A 24,707-nucleotide genomic window follows, 5' to 3' on the forward strand; every position below is an offset into this window, starting at 1 on the left:
CATTCTTAACCTCGTCCTTCGTCTGTGGTCTTCAACAAGGAGCAGTAATTCCGCTTGCAAAAACAAACAAGCAAAAAGCGCTTGGACAATTGATAAAGCGAGCGCAGCTCTGAGAGCATCCATGCTGTCGGCTAGTGTAAACACAGGTCGCACACGTGATGTCAGCATTTTTTTGTCGCGGAAAGTGACGTTGCGGACCTTAAAACTCCGGCTTTGTCTGTCCATACGCAGACCCCCAAAACGGAGAAAACGCAGATCTTCACTTTGGCCGGAGTTTTTAAAAAGATCCATTTTCGTGTGAAAAAACTCTGTTTTTGTGTGGATGACAGGCCAAAACGTAGAAAAATATCTACGTTTTGGCAGATCCCCGGCTACATGTGGACAGGGTCTGAGTCTTGTCTGCAGGTGGGTGTGTCTGAGAGCAACCAGCTGCAGCTGATCTTGTCATGAAGGCCCAGGGGATTTAAGGAGCAGTGTGACACAACACCATGCCAGATGATTACTCTGTTTGGATAGGTCTAGCCACTAACCTGCCTTGAGTTTTGTGTATCTTGTTAGAAAACCTGCTGCCTGAAAATCCAAGACAACTCTCCCTGTTCTCCTCCAGGTTTCCACTCCATGTTCCCTCATCTCCATAACCAGCCCGGTCTCCTGCCCTCACCAGCATCCGCACCAACCTCACCTCTGGACAAACAATTTGTTGCTCTCTGGACCGGACCAAGCTCCCTCTGTGCCTCTTACCGTACCCGGAAAACGGTAAGCTTTCATTTAAGTCAATATCTACATAAATCCCTCTGGAATCTCACTCTGTCTCCCTCCTCAGGACCCCCCACCCTGGAATCCTGCTACCAGTATGCAGCATCTTCAGTTCCTGTTGCTCCTCATTTAAAATAAATCTTTTTTACACCTACCTGTTTCCCGTGTGTGATTCTGCATGTCGTGGGTCAAGAAACTGCATCCCAACATGACATACTCACCTACTTTAAATCCACACTTTCCTCCACACCATGACAACGCCTTACTCATTATTCGCGTCACACATACACGTCACTGTAATGTCAAGTTGTTGGTAATTAGAGCACTAGCTTGAGATATTTTTAGAGCCGACTTTTTGCATCTAATTCACCGTTAGCATTGTTAGCTCAACATTAGCCTCTAACTTTCTTCTCCCAATATTAGAGTAAAACTAATGGATTGTGTGGCTTCTTACGGGTACAAAAGTAACTTTTGGTTTGCTCCGGTTTACTGGCTCCAGTTCTTTAAACAACTCTGGAGTTTACGGCCTGCCTGTGTCAAATTACAAATGCTGGTGCTGCTGCGTTAGCTCAGCGCAGACACGGAAATATCACAAACTCACTGATTGTAAGCTGTGCCTCTTTTCTTGTTTTGAAAAGAGAAAAACAGGCAGCCTTTCATCCTAAAAAATAAAATCACTCTTCCTTTCAGAAAAAAACTGATAAAAGCAGCTAAAAGTGTTCAGATAAGTTTTCGGGCAGCAGGAGATGGTGTTGCCCTCTGCTGCCCGTGGATAAAAGGAAGTGACTCCACCAACATCAGCGATCTCTGATGATGGCTAGAGATACTAGCTGAAACGTGTCACATAAAATAACATTTTTACTTAACTGTATAAAAAAATAATAAGAAAATGGATGTTTTTTTTTCATTTTTTTAAACAAACAGAGTTTAATTAAAGCTACCACATTCAGGTTAAATAATCAGGTTATTTCTGGAGGGGTGGAGTTACCTCTGCCACACTGCTGAGTCCCGTGTCAGCTTCCGAGGCTCGGACCTGCAGATTATGGAGGTTGTGTCCGCTCTCGTAGTCCACGGTTCTGGTGAGGCTGACAGCTCCGCTCTCCTGGTTGATGCTGAACAGATTTCCAGGATTAACCAGCAGCATGTAGGATAGACTCTTCTTCTGGAAGGAGATGGCCTGAACCACAGCAACTCTGACCACAACAAAAAAGATGACAATAAAAATGTCAGAAAGACGCCAATTTTTTTCTGCAGTGATTCAACTTTTCTTTCAGATGTCTGGTTTCATCCAAACCTAAATAAAATGGATGCTGCCATGGCGGCGTTGGAGAAACAGAATTAGGATTCTGTTTTATCTCCTGGTGTGTGAATGTTAGTGATGTTCTGTTTACTCAGTTAAATTATTCTTGTTACTTCTGTCCTTCCCAGTTAAATCAGGCTGCATGAAGCACTTAAGATTTCTTCATGTGTGAAATTTGCTCTAGTCTGTAAATAAATGTGGCTTGTCTTGCCTTAAGTGTAAACATGACCACAGGTCAGAGTGAAGCAGCTTCGTATTTCTGTCTCCAGACTTAGAAAGAGAAGAGGAGCTGTGTGACATGCTGCTGCAGCACTCGGCTTAAAGTTTGCTGCCTTCACAGATTCTTCTGAGCTCACTGGCCTTCTATCTAATTATTATCATTAAAGTACACACACACGGTTAAACACACGTAAGAATATAAAACACACAAAGAAATGACAATGGTTGTAGAGCTACAAAGCACATAAAGATCCAGCCACATACAGCGCTCAGGGTGGCGTGGAGGCTTGGATATTAATACAATGTGCTTTGCGCCAGCAGCCTCGAGGGACTCAGCACACTCACAGACTCCCCTTCATGTTTATCCACTCCTCACTTTTAATAAATATTTGAATTTGCCACACTTTCAAATTCCCAGCCTCAAGCCACACTCATACATCTGGGTCCTCTTCCTCCACCCCATCCTCCCTCTATCTTCTAACCCCTTCTTCTCCTCTTTCCCCTCACTCCTACTGGTGTTCTTTTATCTCTCCTTCCCCTTCCTCTCTTTTGTCTTGCTCGTTGGGGCTCATCTTTCCATGCATCACGTGACAGACAATGTAAAGAACCACAAACGCACAGATGCACAAATACCGTTTTCATGCACAGCTTTCAGAGTGGGTTTACATGATGCTCCAGCAGACCAGGAAGTTAAAACAGAGACTTAGCTTAAGAAACACTTCGTATGACAACAATGCTGCATGATTTATAGCTATAGCATCAATGCTTGTTGAATATGCATCCACAATGAACAAAAAGACCCGTGTACTGGAGACAAATTCCGACATTGTGAAATTCTGTAAAACACACCCTAAAACACATTAGCCTGAAAATCTAGACCAACGGTAGCAATAGCAAAAGTTTTAGCTCTGCAAGTCAGTCTAGCCATGCGCCGTTGTAGCCTCAGCAGGACTAACTTTAGTTTAGCTAAATTTAAGCCGAGCCACTCACAGTGATCTATGCAGAGAAACGTTGGGTGGGATTAGCACCAGAGCTACGACGGAGTTAAACAACAATATGGCCTTGGCTCAGGAAAAGAGCCAATTTTAAACGACTTTGGCCTCAACATTTGACGACTAGGGCTCTTCTTTGAGACATGAGCAGACAGAGGTAATTAGTATTTTTTTTAATGTACTCTCTAAAAACATTGGGTTAAAAAAACAGCTTCAACCCAGCCACTGGTAGTGGTTGCTCCCAACACTGGGTTATTCTAAGTCAGTTGGAATGTGCAATCAACCCAATGAGCGCCTTTGGAAATGACTTTTTTTGAGGAACATACAGCATTTTCTGAGAATTGTTTTCAGCCCACCAGTTGGGTATATTTTGACCCAAGGACGTAATTTTCACTTTAGAAGTGGGGGGGACATGGGGGGGGTATCTTTACACTATGTTCTAAGGGGAAACAGGCTTCAACACAAACGGTTGCTTTCCGCTTGGTCCTAGAGCTCAACAGTGTCAATTTAATATAGCGTAATATTGTTTTTGGATGGTAAAAAGTGCAGGGGTCAAAACTTGACTTTGGAAAAAGTGTGGGGGGGGGGCATGTCCCCCCTGTCCCCCCCCCAAAATTACGTCCATGTTTTGACCCAAGAGGTAGTCAAACCTACCCAACCTATGACCCTTCATAATTAGTCAAGCTTTGGAGGCAATTAAAGAACCCAACACGTTGCCAACCCAACTCCTGGGTCAAGGCTTTTTGAACCAATATTGGGTCAAACTAACCCAAAGTTGTACCCAACAGCGTTAATCCAGCAAACCGGGTAATGAAAAACCCTTTTTTAAAAGTGTGTATTCATTTCTTTTATTTCCATTGCTATGAATCTGTCACATTGTTCAAACTCTGATTGGTCCTAGGGCTGTCCAATATCGTGCCGAGACAGTTTGAAAGACAACCGTAGATTCCACCCCTAGCACTGAGTTTTGTTATGGGACCTGCCCAGACTATATAAAGTTAAAGTCCCATTAGTTTTCACACACGCTGTTGTGTGAAATTTGTTCTCCGCATTTGACACATTCTTTGGGGGAGTGGTGGGCTGCAGACAGAGCCATTTGGTGGCTTAAGCCCCCATTCCAACCCCTTAGTGTCAAGCGAGGAGTCACTGGGTCCCAGTTTTGGTGTCTTTCATATGATTTGAACCCACAACCTCCCAGTCTCATACCAATAGGCCACAAAACAGTTATATCCTAAATACATATATAGGATGGTTTGCCAGGCTAATAGATTATGCAACTCCCATAGAAACATGAAAATCTGCACAAATACTGAAGGTATTTACTAGAAGTCTTGGTTTAGTGTTTTATAATGCTAGATTTAGTTTTTAAAAAGGCTGTTTTGACCTGATTAATGAACACACACACTGCAAAGATCTAGTTTGGACATCCTACGTGGTCTGGACCGACGGACTCAATATAGACAAGATCTGCACGTACATGCGACGTTGACTGTTTGCAGGGCAATAGCCACAGCTTTCTATGCATCTTCCACAAAAATGTGTCCAAAGCCCTTTTCTGGATATTTCCTTCTTTCCTATAAATACCCGAGTTGGACAACACGTGTTGTAATAGAATTCCTGTGATCCAACCAAAAGAAACATGTGACCCGGACACAAAATCAGACTGATGTGAGAACTCACGATTGGCCAACAGGTGTGTCCTCTGGCACATTCAGGCTGTAGGTGGAGTTGGTGAATTGTGGAGGTCGGTATCCGGCAAGGATGAAAACGGTGGCTGGAGGGCCTTTACGTCCTCGACCGTCTACTGCCTGGACTCGCAGCAGATACTCTCTGCTTGGAGTCAGAGGTCGTCCTGTGATCTTAATCATGCCAGAGCGACGGTCCACCTCAAAGCAGTCCTCACCACCTTTGTAAGAAAAGACATTTAAGTCAGTCAAGGAAGCAAAGCTCTTGCACAAATAAATATGTTTATTAGTCAAATATAAGTCATAATTGTCACGGAACAATGTATCAGTTTTATAACTTTTAACTTTTTTTTTTACATAAACATCCATCAGTTAGTGTTTCTGCCTGTCTGTTTCTGCACAAATAACATGATGGAGTCCCAGCTGTCCAATTATGAAAAGCCAATTGAGGCAAATTGGTGCTGGAGGGATGCTGCTTGTGTGTTTATTTCTGTGTGTGTTCTGTAAGCTGGTTAACTTTCTCCGAGGACTCAGACATAAAATTAAAAAAAGCAGCGAGCTCATTTTCACCCATGTACCCCTGGGACGAAACGATGGAAGCAGGAGAAGGCAGGGATAGAGAGATGGAACTGAGGATAGGAAGAGTAAAATAAAAATAGAGAGCTAGGAGTGAGGTTGATGGAAGAGAGAAGAAGAAATGAATAGATGATGAAGGGGAAGGGAAGGATGTGAATTTGGATTAAAAAAATAAAGTGGTGGGAGAAGAATGGAAGTAAGGATGTAAGGATGAATAAAAGCTAATTAAGAATCCCCAGCTGTGGACCAGAGGGTTCTGCAGCCGCATCCAATCTGTCCATCATTTTATCCTAATGTTTAAATTACCCATGAGTAACCTTGAGTTTACTTAATTATGATTATTATTTTTACCTACTCCTGTCATTTTACAGCTAATAAAAAAAGATTTGATTAAACTATAATTGTTTTGCTTTGAACGGTTATAAAAATCTCAAAAATTTCTGGATTTTACTCAACTGTAACTAAAACAGATTACTTTTAAAGTCCCCCTATAGAGGTATTAAAGTCTAAAATGAATACATTTTAGGTTTAAAATTGACATAATATTTAGTGATGGGAATTCCGGCTCTTTTTAGAGAGCCGATTCTTTTGGCTCAGCTCACCAAAAAGAGCCGGTTCTTTTGGCTCCCAAGTGGCTCCTCAGATTTTCTGTTGCGTAGAGTACATTTATACCCAAAATAATGCTAAACTATATGTAAAATGATTTACTAATGTAAAAAATGCAATATATCAAATATTTATCATTTCTATGGATTTAATAACTGAACACTTTAAGAAATCTCCACTTTCCGACTGCTGGCGCTCCTTTTCTCACCGTCTTTGTCGCACTCTCCTCTCTCGCTCGCATTTTTCCTCTTCCTCATTCCCTCTCGTCTCCCTCCACCCGCATGTGGTCTGCTGTGTGTCTGAGTCTGATCCTCCCTCTTCCCCGCCCCTACTGCTCTGTGTGTGGACAGTCTGGACACGCAGTTACACATGTTGACCAATCGCATGTACATGTAGCTTTCACCAAAGCAAGAGGGGAGGGGGGAGGTGAGGGGACGGCTCCCAATGACGAGCCGACTACCGTTGTTCACTTCAAAGAGCCGGCTATTAGAGCCGGTTCGTTCGCGACCAACACATCACTAATATCTCAGAGCCAATCAGAACACACATCCAGAGTGCTAATAGATTGGGCAAGATTGTGTGGCATAAGGTAAGACTAATCTTAGATTCAAAGTTTGCTAAACTAATTTTTCCCTTTTTTCTGTGTCTGGTTCGATGACGTCAATTTGGTGAGACGAAAATTTGTAGTCCTATACGTCTTTTCTCTCAAAACCTAAAATAACGTTTACTCCCGTTCAAAAATAAACACTTTCTTGGCATCAACATTTGTTTTTTTTAATCCACGGCACATAACAAACAAGTTTTAATAGCCCAGAACACTTGCATTCAATTTTTCTTATTTCCGTGGATCCATGGTCTGGAAGTAAATAGGGATCAGTAAATGGGGATAGAGTGTACATTAAAGGGAGGCTAGGCAGTTTTGGCTTGCTTTTAGCACCAGCTAGTGTCCGTTTGTAGAACCGAAAGCAAAACCTATGCCATTGCTGTGCGTTCGTCTTTTTAACACCTCAATCTAACAGCTAAAATGTCTCCTCAGCCTCCATTAGTGTCTACATGAATGATTCATCTCTAAATTAAACAAATCAGCTGTGTTCATGATCTAAAACATGCAGGAAATGCGATGGAAGCGGACTGCAGAGCCAGGTATGTCAGCTCGAGTTTTATTAGTTTATATTCTGGCCACAGGGGGCGACAGGGGCTGGGTGGCCTTACATTAACCCTGTAAAGGGTAATTTTAGCACAAACTGGCTCAAGAAAATGATTTAAAACTATGAAAAAGTTGCAAAGGATCCCTTTAGTGATGTTTAAACTGAGTGAATTTATAAATATTTTACCACTGATGAGCTCCACACATATGAGCACACAGTCTGTGGCCATATTTTCATAATGGCATGAAGCCAGAAATGTTTTGAAGACAAATTATTGGATTATTCATCAGTACACATGTAGTCACATAATGCCAAAGGGAAGTCAGATAATTTTAATATAAGAACATTAAAATTAGCTCCAAAAATACCAGCCCGTCACCATTTATTTTTCTTCTATTTCCTTCCTCCTTTTTAAAGATATTTTGGTAAGAAAAAAGAAAAACAGCCACCGGCACCCATACGCCCACCTTCTACTCTCCCACTCTCAACCTCTCCAGAGACTTTGTCACTATTCCCATTTCTGGGAGCTTTCTTCGCCCCAGGGAGTGATTAACAGTGCAGCTCCATGTTGTTTATGTGTGTTATTTTCTCTCTCTCCCTCTTGACGGTAATTGAAATCCAACAAGTCAATTTTTATTTATAAATCGCTCCTTTGAGCTAAACAGGTTTGTCACAGAGTGCCTGGCAGGAGCAGTGGTGGACCTAATTACAGATACAGGCAGCAGATAAAAGCGGGAGCAAGGAAATTGCAGGTTTAGGAAAAACACTCAACTGGAGAAAGAGGGTTTGACTGGTGAGAAAAAAAATTCTTGTGCAAACAGTGACATCAATTTGCATGTTAATAGACTATTTCATGCGTTTTGAATTGTATTTGTTGTCATGACTGAATGTGCTTCAGAAAATCCTAATTGTACTTTTCTGAGGAATTTGAGCGCTGTGGTCTAGATAAGCTTCATTTACATTCTAGTGGACACCAACATTTCATGCATGTTAATAATGCTGCACGTTTTTTAACATATGCAGATTAAAATATAGAAAAACAGCAACCGTTTTACAAACCGTTAAAAAAACAATACCAACTTACCATCCAGTAAAAGGAACTGGGCCTGTTCCAGTGTGCCGTCTCGTTGCCGTGCCGATAGTCGATAGACTACTGAACTAGGAGAGGCATCAGGACTGATGGTGGCCAGGAAAGGTGATGGAAACATCGCCCACTGCAAGTCAGCCTGGCTGGGCGTGCTCAGAGTCAACCTGCACAGGTACCACTCATCACCTGGAGAAAAGACAATGAAAAAATTAAATTGAAAATTCTACTTACACTCCATTAGTATCTGTTATAGCATCAATAACATTTTCATAAACTGTGCTTTCCATTTTCTGTTTTCAGTTTTCAAACTGGATCACCTAATTAGTAAATGATAACTAGTCTGTATGTATATAGTGCCTTCTAGAGTTTTACAACCCCCCCAAAGCGCTTTACAACACATTCCCCCATGCACACACACGTTCACATGCTGGTGGTGATGAGCTAAGATGTAGCCACAGCTACCCAGAGCACACTGACAGAAGCGAGGTTATACATTGGTGCCACCAGTTGGCAAGGAGGGTGAAGTGTCTTTCCGGACACAACAACTTCAACAATTTGTTTAAAAAAAAACGTCTGAAGGTTAAGCAGCAGAATTGAGTCTGTGGGTTGTACCCATATGAAGCGTACCAAATCTGCTTGCCAGTACCGACGAGCTTATAATCTGCTATTGACTCGTTGGTGTTGTTTATCAGATTGGATGGCTAAAGTCAGTAAAAACAAGACATATTGCAATGAGTCCCAATTCATCCCATGGCTGTTGGATTTCGGGGAAGTTGTGGAAAACGGATTTTGGTGGTGGCAGTACAATGGTGTGGGACGGCTTTTCACTTCCTGGGAAAACAAGGGTTGCCATCACTGGAGGCAACCATGATGTAGATACAATATCCAGATGGTATCCAGGAACTAGAAGAAATCTGACTGAACTCTATCCTTCAACAAATCTAGGTGGATCAGAGACAAGCTCCAGAATTTCAATACACAAAGAATTTTTTACTTTTTGTGCTGAATTGATGGGTTTTTCCAGATTTGGAGTAGTGAAATGAGCATAACTGAAAACCTGGAGGTAAAATGCACCAGTGTGCTAATGATATCCATCACTAGTCTTGATGCGAAGCCTAACTCTAACCCTTTAATTGTAGTGAGCACTTACTATCACAGTAGCATGCCTCCAACATTAGAGGAGTTTGTCATCTTGCTGTTATTCCTGCAGAAAAAAACCAGCACAGACCAGCAGATGTTGTGCTTTGTTGCTGGTATACTGGTCCAGCACGGGATGCTGGAGAGGAGATGCTGGACCAGCATCCCGTCCAGGATCATCATTGGATGCTGATTTATGTTGTTTCTTTTTCAGCAGGGATAGTTCAGAATGACTCAGTAAAGAAAATAAAACGCCACGATTGGCTCATTAAACTCTTCACACACACATTTCACTGTAATATCAAGTTGTTGGCAATTTAAAAAGTAGCTTGAGATATTTGTTCTAATTCACCATTTGCATTATTAGTTGTACGTTAGCCTCTAGCCTGCTTCACCTGAGAGTAAAACAAGGACGCTGCGGTTTCTTACAATGTTCAAGAAGGGTAAGGGTTACCCTAGGATTACCCTAGCCCTAACCCTAACCCAGACAAAAGAATTTTCTGTTCCTGTGCTGTGAACAGCTCCTATAGTTGTCTCAGCTTTGTAGTAACAAAGCTTGTTAGCTATAGCTACATCCCCTATTTCAGATAAGGGTCTAAAAGAGGAGCAGCTCTCACCCAAAGGGGACAAGATGACATTTCTCTGCATCTGTCATGTTTTCCCATGTTTCATCTTCGCCCCGCTACACCAGAAGACAAGAATAAAGGCGTGACAAGGTGGTGGGGAGAAAAACAAAACTGCTCTTCCAAAATAAAACAACAAAACTTTGAGAACATACAGGTACACACACAGCAGGTGCTCCCATTTGCCCAGTAAAAATACACACATATATATGCTTGTCGTACGTTTCTCTCTCTTCCCCAGTGTTGTTTTTCATGTTCTCTAGTTCTGAAGAGGGATTTGTTCAGTTTGGGGTGTGCTCGCTGTTGTTTTGACTCTTGTGTCGTTTCTCAGCAGCGCGGGAGACAACAGCCTGACAAGAGAGGAAACTTCACTTCAGAGGAACCGCAGAAGAAAAGGAGGATGAGGTGGTGACAGGAGAGGATGAGAGGAGATGATAACAGTGTCTCTTTCTGTCTTTTTTTATCACCTCTGAAGGTGTGTCAACAAACTGAGAGCAGCAGAGAGGGAGGAGAGGCAAGGAGGAGATGAGAAAGCCCCCTCCACTCATCAGAGCAGAAAGCAAGAGGGGAATTAGAATCAAAGAAGAAGAAATTAACGGGGATGGATAATAGAGATGTGAGATGTTAAAGGGAAGAAACCAAATACGGATGAGGAAGAAAGTAAAAAGTACAACAGGGTGAAAAACAAAAGACTGCGGTAGAAGAAATAGAAATGTAAAAGACAAATGAAGGAGAAAACTGGGATGTGAGGGATCGGTGAAGATGGAGCAAGAGAAGGAAAAATATAAAATAACATTGAAAAAAGCTTTTTAGCAAGATGGTGGCTCTAAAATCTCCAAAATGAAAACAGCAGCACTGTTATACTTAAGTAATGTTTTTAAGAAGTCACATAAACATAAAAATATCTGTAGATTTTGCAGGGATGTAAAAAGTATTTGCCCCCTCCTAGATGTGACGTATTTTTATTACACTCTTATTAGAAAACAAATTTCAGGATTATTCAAAAATAACCCAAGAAAACACAAAAGGCAGTTTTCAAACGATGACACTTGTTATTTGAATAAATGTGCGAGAGTGGAGGTGTCAGGATTTGGAGTCTGATTGGCTAAAAGCTGTGCAACTCTTCCGTTGCCTCCGTTCGTTCATCTAGCTTGGGTTAAAAGTGCTACACTGATGTTTTATCTCAACAAATACCCCAAATCTGAACATCTGCTGCCATAACAGGACAAACGCCAGTTTAAATAAGGATTCCTCCAAAATGTTGGGGACCATGCACGTCGTTTTTGGTAGATGTGTGTTTTTCTTAGTAGAGGTTTTGGCCTTTAAACCCTTCCAGATGTGACATTTTGCCCCATCTCCTTTTCATTCGTGAATCTTGTCCTTAATTTTATTTTTCCTTTAAAACAGCAAACATGTTGCCTTTTGAGTTTTTTTTAACCTCCATGTTGGACAGCTTCTATTGAAGTGGTTTCTTGATTCTACAGATCTAGGTGTGGCTAATTAAAAACAAATTATTGGATAAATAATTTGGTTAATCACAGTTAATTCATGATTTAATGAAGGGGGGATTGCTTTTTCACACAGGACCAAGTTAGCTTGAATTTCTCAAGAAATCTGATGTATTTTTGATTGACTGGTTTTCTTTGTGCAGCAGTGATGTTTGTTGAAAAAGCACTCGGGCCGAAACAAAACAGATTAAATTTGAACATAGCTTGTAATTCAAGCAAAGGGTTGATTATTGTTTGTAAATAAAATAAAAAAAAAGAAGAATAAGGGGAAAAAAAGGTGATAAAAGAGAAAAGGTTTCACTGATCAGCACTTTCCTGCTTTTTTCTGCATCACTAGACCTCAGCCTTCAGTCAACCCATGAAATCCAGAATAATCACATCTATTTCTGTCTGTTGTTTTGCATCCACTGGGCTGTGGGCCGTGCATGAAAGTGAAATGAAATCTGTCCCATTATCATGATAAACATCAACACATCCTGATGCAGAGCCAGGGTTGAGCACGAACACCAAGGAGTGGGAGGACGGAGGAAGAGCTGTCAGCTGGACTAAACGCTGCCTTCATTCCTATAGGCAGTGGAAAGGTCACCGACACCAGAATAATGACTTCTGAAGAACAGCAGTCTACTGAGACACTTCATTACAGAAGATGCTGCTGGATAAAGACACTTCTGCATTAGAGGTTCCTGATGAGTCACAACAGCCTTACAAAAAAGAGAGAGAACTTCAAAAACTTAGTGCTCTGCATTAAAACATCAGTTTGAGTTTTTGCTTGTTATGTCTGACTCCATAAACCTCTGAGGCTCCCCTCATAACAGCTGAGGTGCTTTCAGGGGAGCCGGGCTAGCTCCACCGTATTTCAAAGCCTGCTCCCACAGTCTCTTGTCTCATCCGACCTCTTCGAACTTTTCGTACTTCCTCAAAACTGCAAACAGTAACAGAATAATTTAACTATATTTTACATTTTTGTCTTTAGATTTATTGATTTTAGTCTCTTAAAGTGAGTTGGAAACAGTTATCTGAGACACTCAGGATGTCTCTCAGCTTTTCTGGACTTTCTTACACATGAAGAAACACCAGAAAATGAGATCTGATTTCTGCTCAGCTTTTCCTCCTTTTCCTCCTTCTCTTGCCACCCATATCCCCTCATATTAAGGGTAAGTTATTTTTGTTGGTTGGTTTCAGTTTTTTCCAGCACCAGACTGCACGATAGTTTAATTTGGTAAAAGGGGAGAAGGGGTCACTTCACAAAGCAGCGACATGTCCTATGGGCACAGCTCTCACCCAAAGAGTACGGTCTAACAAAGCCAGAACAGGGAACAAGGAAACGAATCACAGAAATTAAATGAAAATTGAGACATCTTTGTAAAGGCTGCATTTAAAAAAAATCATTTGATTCTGCTTTTATTTTGAAACGTTATCACGGCAAATGCATAAAAAGGTCAGATATACAAAATTAAAAAAATCAACACACAATATAATAATCAGTATCAATGGATTTTTTAACCAAACCTAAGTTGAAACATAGAAGCAGAGCTGAAAGAGTTTGTTAATTGCACCCAAGTTACCAATCATCAATGAGTTCATGTTAAAGTTCTGCCCAACGGATGAAAAGAATTAGAGAAGCATTTTCAAAAAATACTAATGTTTGTTCTGTATTGTGTAATTCAGAAAAACAAGTAACTTCACGTGCTTTCTTGAGCCAGTATGTGCATAATGACCTTTTACAGGGTTAATGAAACACCACTCATTCACCCACAGCCCTCTGTGGCCAGAATACCACACTCGCAACTTCAGAGTGGCGGCCCGGTCCCTGTTGGATTTAGCAAAAGTGAAACTGACATGCCAGCACTGCAGTCTGCTCCCAGCACATTTCCTGCATGTTTTAGTTACTTTCACTAACGGCTGCTAAAAACTGCCTAGTCTTCCTTTTTTAGGATCGAGTACTTAACCTTAAATTTTGCGTTAGATTTACATAAATAGATTTTGTCACAAGTATGAACAGTTGAACATGTATGTCAAGTATGAACAGTTGAACATGTATGTCAAGTATGAACAGTTGAACATGTATGTCAAGTATGAACAGTTGAACATGTATGTCAAGTATGAACAGTTGCTGAAACATCTAAATGAAATTCAGGTAATGGACATCTGTCAGTCTGGTTTCAGAAAACAGCACAGCACTGAAACTGCTCACGTTCGGGTGTTTAATGACATTTTTCTGGCTTTAGATTCAGGTTTCCATGTGGTTCTGGTACTTTTGGATCTATCCGCAGCATTCGACACGATCGATCATGACATTCTGATCACAAGACTTCACACTTGGGCTGGCATTTCAGGCTCAGCCCTAGATTGGTTTAGGTCATACTTTTGTAACAGGTCCGCAAGGGTCATGTTGGATGGCTGTTCATCCGAGTCACAGCCTCTACGTTGGGGTGTCCCACAAGGTTCAATACTCGGCCCGTTACTGTTCAACCTCTATATACTGCCCTTAGGAGCCATTTTCAGAAAGCACACTGTCTCATACCATCTTTACGCTGACGACTGTCAAATCTACTTTTCATTTAAGCCAACTCAATCAACGAAAGTTCTGTCTGATTGTATCCTTGAGGTCAAGCTAAGGCTTGCTGATAACTTCCTCCATCTTAATGACTCCAAAACTGAGTTAATCGTTTTCAGTCCTTACAGTACCACGGCTACTCATCAACCTGACCTCAGCTATCTCTCACCTAATGTCTCCACTGTAATTTCCAACCTTGGAGTAAAAATGGACCAGGCTCTGAAGATGGATGCCCAGGTCAATAACACAGTTAAATCATGTTTTACCAACTAAGACGCATCTCGAAACTAAAGCACATCCTGAGTGTCCGTCTTCTGAAATCTGTGGTCCACACTTTCATCACTTCAAGGCTGGATTACTCAAACTCCTGCTTATACGGCATCAGTAAAGCAGCTCTTTCTAGACTTCAGCTGGTCCAGAATTCAGCAGCTAGGTTGCTGACTGGAGCTGACAGAAGACAACACATTTCTCCAATTCTGAAATCTCTCCACTGGTTGCCCGTGCAGTTCAGGATAAATTTCAAAATTTTGCTTCTGACTTACAAATCCTTGAACCATCAAGCTCCTCCATATCTGTGTGAACTGGTCCATTACTACAATCCGCCGCTTGCTCTCAGGTCCGAAGATAAGCTCCTCCTAGCTGTTCCGAATGCTCGTTTAAAAAGCCGTGGAGAAAGGGCTTTCTCTGTCTGTGCACCCAAGCTGTGGAACGCATTACCACTGCTAGTGAGGCAAGCACCAACAGCTAGCATTTTTAAATCACGCATGAAAACTCATTACTTCAACCTAGCTTATACCACATAATTATGAACCTCACTTACAACTACATAGTTTAAAAATGGAATTCACAATATCAACTTCTGTATTATTGAGGTTCTTTTTTAAAATGCTTTTCTTATTTTTTTATTCTCCCTGTGTTTTATTGATTTTTAACTGTTAGTTTTAGGAATTTTGTTGTATTTCCTTTTTACCTTTTATCTCTGTTCTACATGACTGTATAACGCCGGTTTAATTAACTAATATTTTTAGTGTACAGCGCCTTGTTTGGTTGTAATGCCTTGTTGAATGCGCTTTATAAATAAAATTGGAATTGGAATTGGAAGTACAACCCAAACCCATTCATGGAGATCCAAGCTGCAAACCAACTGTTACATTTAGAGAGCTGTTGTTTGGTGGATAAATATCAATCCTTATTTATAATCTGTTGAACCTCAAATGTGTTTTCTGCTCTTCCCTCACATCCCATTCAAGGTAGTAAGTGAGAATAAATACGATGCTTGAAAATCTTCTTCTTGGCAGAGATTTGAGATTTTTATCGCCATTGTGTTTGTGTGAGCCGATTGTCCTCTGCTTATCTGTCGGATCAGCTTTTCCTAATTTCCTGGCAGCGATCAATAAAGTTTCACAAAGCTCTCCACGGCACAGCAACACTTACAATCCTGTGTGTTCAACAGAAAATACAGTTTTGCCCTCAACCGTTCAAAAGGGAAAAGTCAAGATGACACATCTTTTACACGAGCAACTAAACAGTCCCAGTGAGGTGCGCCAAAATCCATCTAAAGCCTCCACTTGAATCTCAATACAGAGCGTGTCCTGCTTTGTTCTGCAGAGCAGAATAGTGCTTTGTTTGCTCCAAACTCCATTCTGGGGTCTTCCTAATCTAAATGTATTTATTTGTTTGGGTAGGGGATTGGTTACAGGCTGAAGCTGGGATCACAGCGAGGGGACACAGACACAATGAGAGGAGCTATTTTCTGTCTTTTTCCTCAGAGTATCTGACTTGAATGGCAGCTGATGTGTTTAGCGTGAAGCGGAGCGGTGGCAGCCAACCAACGCACGCTTCAGAAATAGCTTCTGCTGCCGGTGCTCACAGAAGCTTCAATTAAGGGAAGGATGCCAAACGAGATGTACGAAATAACAAATACATCACGCAGCCGCTGATGAAAAGTTATTGAAGAGCAAAACAAGTTTATGTGTAAAGTGTTTTTAACAAGCTGTTTCATCTCAAACCTGCTCTGCAGAGCAGCGGGAAAGATGAGCGAGATCAACGCAGTCAAGACCCATTACAGATGAGAAAGAAGGCACAAAACACAAACAAGTACACGCTACAAAAGAAAACAACCCACTGATAACTCACAAACACCATTAAGGGTGCTTGTGAGACTTCAAAGTAGGAACAACAAAAATAAGAGATTTTTTTTTCTAAAATCCCTAAAGAACAGGAAGCAGAGCGCTTTTGTCAACTGCAATAAACAATGTAGGTAGAAGAAGAATGTGGTGACACTTCTTTGTGCTCAAGGATATTCGGTATTAGAGGTCGAACTTATAAAGAATATGTCCTTTCATACCGCGTAGAACATTTTAAACATTATTTTAGAGTTTTTTTTTAAGTTTATCGTTTATCTGTACAGGTGGAAGGTCCTAAGTATCCCATGTCTTGCATGGCTTCTGTTCCTTTGTCCTCTAGGTGTCAGCAACACAAATAATAGGTGAACTTTTGACAGAAGATAGCTCACCTCCATTTATGTCTGATGTTTGTGTGCATCAGGTGAGTTTAGACACACAAACAGACACATCTGTGTGTGGATTCAGAGAAAGATCAAAGCAAGCTGTTACCCTGATAAATGTGTACAAACACACACACACACACACGCACGTACACACGCACACACACACACACACACACACACACACACACACACACACACACACACACACACACACACACACACACACACACACACATCTGTAAGGATTAGTTTTGAACAACCATCATAACCACTGTACATGCCTTCCCTCTAACAGCTGCATTTTACCTGCGTGTGCATGCAGGCATGCATGTGTGTGTGTGTGTGTGTGTGTGTGTGTGTGTGTGTGTGTGTGTGTGTGTGTGTGTGTGTGTGTGTGTGGTTGATTGACATTATGGCACACATCTCTGTAGCGCTCTGGCTGCAGGTGTTTGTTGTAAAACCGGTTGCCAGGACAACAGCTAGTCTCTTCTGAAAGGACCTTTAGCCACAGTTCCTGTGTTAGACAATGCATTTATGTGAGTGGGTTATGGTGTATTTTAAGTTGATTAAAGTGTTTTAAGCTTTTGCAGATATGACTTCTTGTATTTGTGGTTTACAGCCCTACTTCCTGTGGTATTTAAGTAGTTTTTTTGTTTCTCCACCTATTCTTCATCTTGTGATTACCACAACTATATACTATTGATTGGTAATATAGCATCTGTGTAAATTCTGTTTTTATTGTGAATTCTATGACAACGTAACAGTAATAAGTAAAAATATTTGGCTCTCACCACCTGTAGATCCTCCACTATGGGGCAGTAGACATGTACAGGGCTGAATATGGCAGGTTTTTAGATGAAGGTACTAATCCTAATCTGGGTTCTTATCCCATTTAGGATGTTTTAAGGTCAAAAGTTGTTTTATGCAAATTTGCAAAAATGTTCTTCCAGAAATTAATTTTGTTTTTCAAATATGGAACTCACTTCTGGTTAGTCTACCAGATTTGGGTCATTTTTTTCATCATTGACTCACAGAAACTTCAAACAAATAGCAAATATTTATTGGCTACTATGTTTAAAGAATAACACATCTGTGGCAGTGCCAAATCAAACATTTTTTGAGACTTAAATTCAGATGCAGATTTTCTGCATCAATCTAGATGGAAACTAGTAATGCTGGTTGTGAGTTTAAGAGAAAATTTGGTATATTTTCTTACCATACCATGTCATGTGTATCTAAACACGCTTATAGAAGAACAAAAACTGTTGAAACACCTAAGAAAAAATAGGAGACAAAGCTACACAGTTCAAAACATTGCAGTCTATTTGGTTTTACAAGATAAGATGAACCGGATCAACTTAGTGAACTGGGCTGAACTGAGACCACAATACTAAGCACAGAGGCACTGGTTGCAAACAAAGACCAAGGTAGAAACACAACTTCCTCCTGGAAAAGGTGGTGATGTGAAGAAACTTATGTCCACATTGTCATTCTGAAGTCACGTCAAAGTAAAACCATGAAACAAACCCTCCCCTGTTTGTAAACCAGGCCCTCCATCTGGTCCCTAGGAGCCAGCGGACAGAGGCCTGCTGCATCCTAATTAACCACCTTATAGAATGGCCTACTTTACTTTACCTCCACACACACACACACACACACACACACACACACACACACACACACACACACACACACACACACACACACACACACACACACACACACACACACACACACACACAGAAAGACACAGAGAATGCCAAAGTCCTGCAGGCACTCAGTTAATTAAGCCCCATTTTTCAATACTGAAGAGAAGAGAGCAGGAGGATGAATAACCATGAAGAGAGTAACAACGGACATAAAAGTGGTAAATCCACAACAACATTTGCCAAATGTAGCTTCAGAACCCACATAATCTGAATTATACTTTAGAAAATCAATTTACAATGAAAATATGTCACCTTTCAATTATTTTATATTCACTTAGTTGTAACCCTCCACAGAACTTCCCCTGAACTCTACACTACACCTATCCCCCCCCCCCCCCCACTCTCTCTGTATATATATATATATATATATATATATATATATATATATATATATATATAATATATATATATATATATATATGTGTATAGTGGGGCAAAAAAGTATTTAGTCAGCCACCGATTGTGCAAGTTCTCCCACTTAAAATGATGACAGAGGTCAGTAATTTTCATCTCTCAACTTCAACTGTGAGAGACAGAATGTGAAAGAAAAATCCATGAATTCACATGGTAGGATTTTTAAAGAATTTATTTGTAAATCAGAGTGGAAAATAAGTATTTGGTCACTTCAAACAAGGAAAATCTCTGGCTCTCACAGACCTGTAATATCTTCTTTAAGAAGCTCTTCTGTCCTCCACTCGTTACCTGTATTAATGGCACCTGTTTGAACACATTATCTGTATAAAAGACACCTGTCCACAGCCTCAAACAGTCAGACTCCAAACTCCACTATGGCCAAGACCAAAGAGCTTTCGAAGGACACCAGGAAAAGAATTGTAGACCTGCACCAGACTGGGAAGAGTGAATCTGCAATAGGCAAGCAGCTTGGTGTGAAAAAATCAACTGTGGTATCAATTGTCAGAAAATGGAAGACATACAAGACCACTGATAATCTCCCTCGATCTGGGGCTCCATGCAAGATCTCATCCCGTGGGGTCAAAATGATCATGAGAACGGTGAGCAAGAATCCCAGAACCACACGGGGGGACCTGGTGAATGACCTGCAGAGAGCTGGGACCACAGTAACAAAGGTCACCATCAGTAACACACTACAACGGCAGGGAATCAAATCCTGCAGTGCCAGACGTGTTCCGCTGCTGAAGCCAGTGCATGTCCAGGCCCGTCTGAAGTTTGCCAGAGAGCACATGGATGATACAACAGAGGATTGGGAGAATGTCATGTGGTCAGATGAAACCAAAGTAGAACTTTTTGGTATAAACTCAACTCGTCGTGTTTGGAGGAAGAAGAATACTGAGTTGCATCCCTAGAACACCATACCTACTGTGAAGCATGGGGGTGGGAACATCATGCTTTGGGGCTGTTTTTCTGCTAAGGAGACAGGACGACTGATCCGTGTTAAGGACAGAATGAATGGGGCCATGTATCGTGAGATTCTGAGCCAAAACCTCCTTCCATCAGTGAGAGCTTTGAAGATGAAACGTGGCTGGGTTTTCCAACACGACAATGATCCCAAACACACTGCCCGGGCAACAAAGGAGTGGCTCCGTAAGAAGCATTTGAAAGTCCTGGAGTGGCCTAGCCAGTCTCCAGACCTCAACCCCATAGAAAATCTGTGGAGGGAGTTGAAAGTCCATGTTGCTCGGCAACAGCCCCAAAACATCACTGCTCTCGAGAAGATCTGCATGGAGGAATGGGCCAAAATACCAGCTACTGTGTGTGCAAACCTGGTAAAGACCTATAGTAATCGTTTGACCTCTGTTATTGCCAACAAAAGTTATGTAACAAAGTATTGAGTTGAATTTTTGTTATTGACCAAATACTTATTTTTCACCCTGATTTACAAATAAATTCTTTAAAAATCCTGCCATGTGAATTTATGGATTTTTCTTTCACATTCTGTGTCTCACAGTTGAAGTGTACCTATGATGGAAATTACTGACCTCTGTCATCATTTTAAGTGGGAGAACTTGCACAATCGGTGGCTGACTAAATACTTTTTTGCCCCACTGTATGTGTATGTATGTATGTATATTAGGAATGTTGCCTTCTAGTGTTCAGCTCAGTACAGATTTACCATGTTTATTTACTCTTTATCAACTAGTAATTACACATCCCAACAAACCCCACAAGGGTGATAAGACAGAAGTAATGAAATAGACCTTGCGGTTACAGAAATATACTCATAAAAGTGTGGGTGTGTCATCTGTGCTTCACTTACATTATTTTTAATAAAACAAATTGTTTGGGCATAAATTGTTTTGAACAATTAAAATGTGATTAATTAAGATTAATTAATTACAAAGCCTCTGATAAATTTTATAATTTTTAAAAATCAAGTCCCACCCTTACTATTTAAGTTGATTTCGCACAAACTTATTTCAAAACTTACAACTTTATTAGTAAATGTAAGACATATTTTTTTCTGTCTTGAGCTGGTTATTTTGAACCAATTTTAAAATGTAAATTATTAAAATCACAAAACGTTATTTTGTAGTAATCAGTGCAGGAACCTCTGTTTCATCACTTTAATAAACCCAAACTACGAGCCTTAGTTTAGTTACCATGAGTGCAAACATACAAGGTAAGAAATAACGTTGGCAGTGGTTGGTGAGTTATCATCCAAATGCAAACAATAAAAAATAAACAACAAAGAGGATAAATTGTGAGTAAAATTAATCAATTTTAAAAGTTGGAGGAAAGAAAACATGAAAATGCAAAAAATATGCAATTTTATTTTAGAAACTCTAAGGTAAAAAAAATATTGATAAACACATTACAGAGCACAAAATGCGTGGAGGGTTTGTATATGTGTGTGCGTGTGTACGTGCATCAGGTTTGTCATGTCCTCTCTTTGACCACTAACGTAATCTTTCATAAGTCCTGGAGGAGAGAAAGCTGACGTCTGAGCTCTCAGGAGTGTGTAAGCGGAGCAAGCGGTTACACGAAAACTCAATTAGAGCTTGATTCTGCAGAAGTGAAGAAGAAACTTTCAAAATAAAAGTAGAAAAAAAATAAGACAGCAGAAAAAAAAATCTGCTGTGAGTCAAACCAACAGGAAAACAATCTATGTTTTTTCTGCAAAAACATGACAAGAGTAACTAAGACTGTCTTAGTTACTCTTGTCACGTTAGTAAGACGAGATAAACCAGATGTAATCAGATCATAAACAATTAGGTGAGTTAAATCTGTCATGCTGACTAAGCTGCATTTCATGATTGCAGACTCTGCACAATATTTGTATTGGAATAAAAATAATCATAATAAATTTATATTTTTAAAAGTAACACCAGACACCTCGTCCTAAAAAAGAAACCAAAGATAATCCTATTAATATATTCAGAATATGACTACCGTAATGATTCAAAAGATCAAAAGGAGCTTTTAATGTTTCCCACATTTTTCACTCTGCTGGTGAATTAATAATTGAAGATTTTAACATTTACCTTTAGTTTTTTCTGCCTACTGTAAAGGTTGATTTAACAGAGATTTCAAAGACTACGAGTAATCTCAAGTTACTAAATTGGCAGATTAAATGCCCAATAAGATTTATTCCCTGAGAAACATAAAAATAAATAAGTAATGAGTTGTATTCTTTCCACTTTTTGACAAATTACAAATGCTTATATTTAATGTAAACATCATGTCTTTATGCATCGAATGTGTTCCAGGGGCAGCAACGACACCAACTCAAGGTTTGAAGATCAAAAGAGGGATCAGATGAGACTTTAAAGGGACATAAATTAAACATGGCTGCTGTGTCCACAGAGCAAACGGATGACATCATTGCATCAGCTGTCATCATTCAATTCCCAGCGAGCCGAATTTGAAACTAAGCACAACTTTGCTCCAGTTGGCAATCAGGATCTGTGTTTCCCACGAAGGAGAACGCAAGGCCCTGGAGGAGCGGGGGTGGGGGTTGCTCAGGAGGCGCAACGGCCCCCAAGTCCAATCAATACAGGCAAACAGTGGATCCACAGGCTTGATTTGTATTGACACCACTGCTGAGAGAATCAATGATGCAGGAGGGGAAACAGATGGGTGAAAACAAGGAAAGGATTGGAGGAGACGAGGTGAAGCAGAAAAAAAACACCTAAAGAAAAATAAAACTCTGAATTAAGTTGGTGAATTGCAACTTTCTGCTGTTTGTTAGTCAGATTACATTAAAAAGCATCATGGGATGTGGGACAAAAACTGTGTTGGTTTTAATCTGCGAGTCAGTGCAAACAGGTGGAGCACAGCCACAGCGCCTCAAAAAGTAACAAAGACTTAGACTATCAGAGGGAAGTAGTGTGTGTGTGTGTGTGTGTGTGTGTGTGTGTGTGTGTGTGTGTGTGTGTGTGTGTGTGTGCGTGTGTGTGTGTACGTGAGAGAGAGAGGCAGCGAAATTGTTCCTGCAAGAGTTACACCAGAAGATGAAAAGATGACAAGAAAGGCAGAGAACATGAAAGGGAGGGCGAAAAGCGCTGAGAGGAAAAAGAAAAATCAAACTTGAGATAGTAAACCTGATCAAATCAGCCAGAGAAGCTGAATTATGAAAGAAAGGAAAAACAGAAAGTAAAATAAATTAAATGAATCATGAACAAAGAGAAAAAATAACAGATGACTGTGAAAATGAGGATGAACACAAAACTAGACAAAACTAGACGATAATGAAACATTGATTTTGAAGACAAACACATTAAAAGTCAACTTTACTCATATTTTAATACATTAGCAGTGATTTCTAGGAATGAATGCCTTGTAAGTCGTTCTCTAGGGAAAAAAATATCTGGTGCACCAGTCTGAGGATGTAGAAATCAGCTGGAGTTAAAAGTAGCTTCAGACAGCAGGATATTTGGGTATCTTGCCTCTGATTGGGTAACAGCAACATGACTCTATCACTGACTGTTTGTTTTGCAATGGTGATGTTTTATTTCCAAACCATGAGGAGTTCTGCTGTGTGGTGGAGTTGCTAATGCTAGCAGTTAGCTTCTACCAGAAATTGGCTGTTTCTCAATATGCACACTTGTCCGAACTTTTGTACTCACGTCCTTGTGAAACATCATCAACGACAGCCCAAGGACTGTTCAAAGCCAAAAGTATGCATAACAGCAAGCTCGCTCAAAGTTCCCGGATGTGTTCTTGCTCCGCCCATTGTATCGAGGATGCATCAATGCATCCTTCTGCGGATTTGGGACAGCAAAGTTTCCCATAAGGCTTTGCGTCGCAAATTGTTAAACCCCAGACGTCAGAGGAGAAAGCTAATAACTAATGTTATATATTAGAAATATAAATACAATAATCTAAAGTTGCCTGTTATTGTAAATAATCATGTGTAAACTGTAAATTTTGCTGTTTGTCTCTGTCCACGATCCTTCAAAATGCTAATTGGCTAACCCACTATCAAAATAAAAGCACCGCTGGTCTGTTCTGATGAAAAATATTTTTTTTAATTATTGAAGAGCGGGAAATGCTAGTGTTTTAATCGTTTTGACGAAAAGGGGGCCAACTATGATACAAATATGAATCTTTTGTTGTTATTTAAGGAACAAATTAAACTTTTATTTTCATGTCAGACTACGACATACGAGGCTGTGGGATTTTTTTTAGACCTCTGGTAAATTTACTTGAGGTGTTCCGCATCTCTTACTGAGCATCATCATGCTAACTTAAGAAGAGGGGTCTAGTGTGATGTGAGAAACAGCGGCTGTCTCCTAAATTATGCATATCTGAGGACTTTTGTCAGCCATTAAAAAATAAAGCAGTGAAAGTTTAATGCAGTGCCTCTTTGATTATTGATGGAGGAACTCCAGCGCTGACAACCGATGGGGTGTGATGTGTGTGTCTGGTCATATTTAAAACCATGTGGGCCGTCTTCTGTCTCCCAGTGCATCGCAACGGTGTTTAAAAATCAATTTTGAAATCCATGCTTTCCAAAATGATGGCTCTCCACAGCTGGTGGATGTAGCTTGTGGGTGGGGCCTATAAATAACGGACGAGTCACCTCCGGGGGGCTCAGTGGAGCGCAGCTGTGGATCTTCTGGCTGTACATCTGGGTAACCGTGTGTATTATAGTGGCTTTTTGTGTGCTTTTATCTGCTGTGTTTGTGTGTGTGAGTCAGATTCAAACTGTGACAAATCCTCAGTCCTGATAACGTGTGAGCGAATGTGTCTGATGTTGGAGCTTTGAACTTGTGATGGGATTTCCTTACTGTGTGTTTCTGTGTGTTTGTGGAAATATGTAATCTCCTCCACGGAGCAACAGATAGAAATCATCAAAAGCAAAAAGTCACACTGA

The 24,707-nt window shown here is 40.5% G+C and overlaps 1 protein-coding gene across 1 annotated transcript in view; it reads right to left on the bottom strand.

The window, feature by feature from the left end:
- LOC107379285 (neural-cadherin) overlaps positions 1-24,707 on the bottom strand; it is a 161,279-nt gene that overhangs the window by 81,608 nt on the left and 54,964 nt on the right. The window contains exons 2-4 of the mRNA XM_054740960.2: positions 8,367-8,555; positions 4,948-5,173; positions 1,745-1,949 (exon numbers count right to left, since the gene is read on the bottom strand). Coding sequence (XP_054596935.2) covers positions 1,745-1,949; positions 4,948-5,173; positions 8,367-8,555 — 620 coding nt within the window. The remainder of the gene's footprint in view (positions 1-1,744; positions 1,950-4,947; positions 5,174-8,366; positions 8,556-24,707) is intronic.

Source organism: Nothobranchius furzeri, chromosome 5, assembly GCF_043380555.1.
Source record: "Nothobranchius furzeri strain GRZ-AD chromosome 5, NfurGRZ-RIMD1, whole genome shotgun sequence".
Classification (NCBI taxonomy): Eukaryota; Metazoa; Chordata; class Actinopteri; order Cyprinodontiformes; family Nothobranchiidae; genus Nothobranchius; species Nothobranchius furzeri.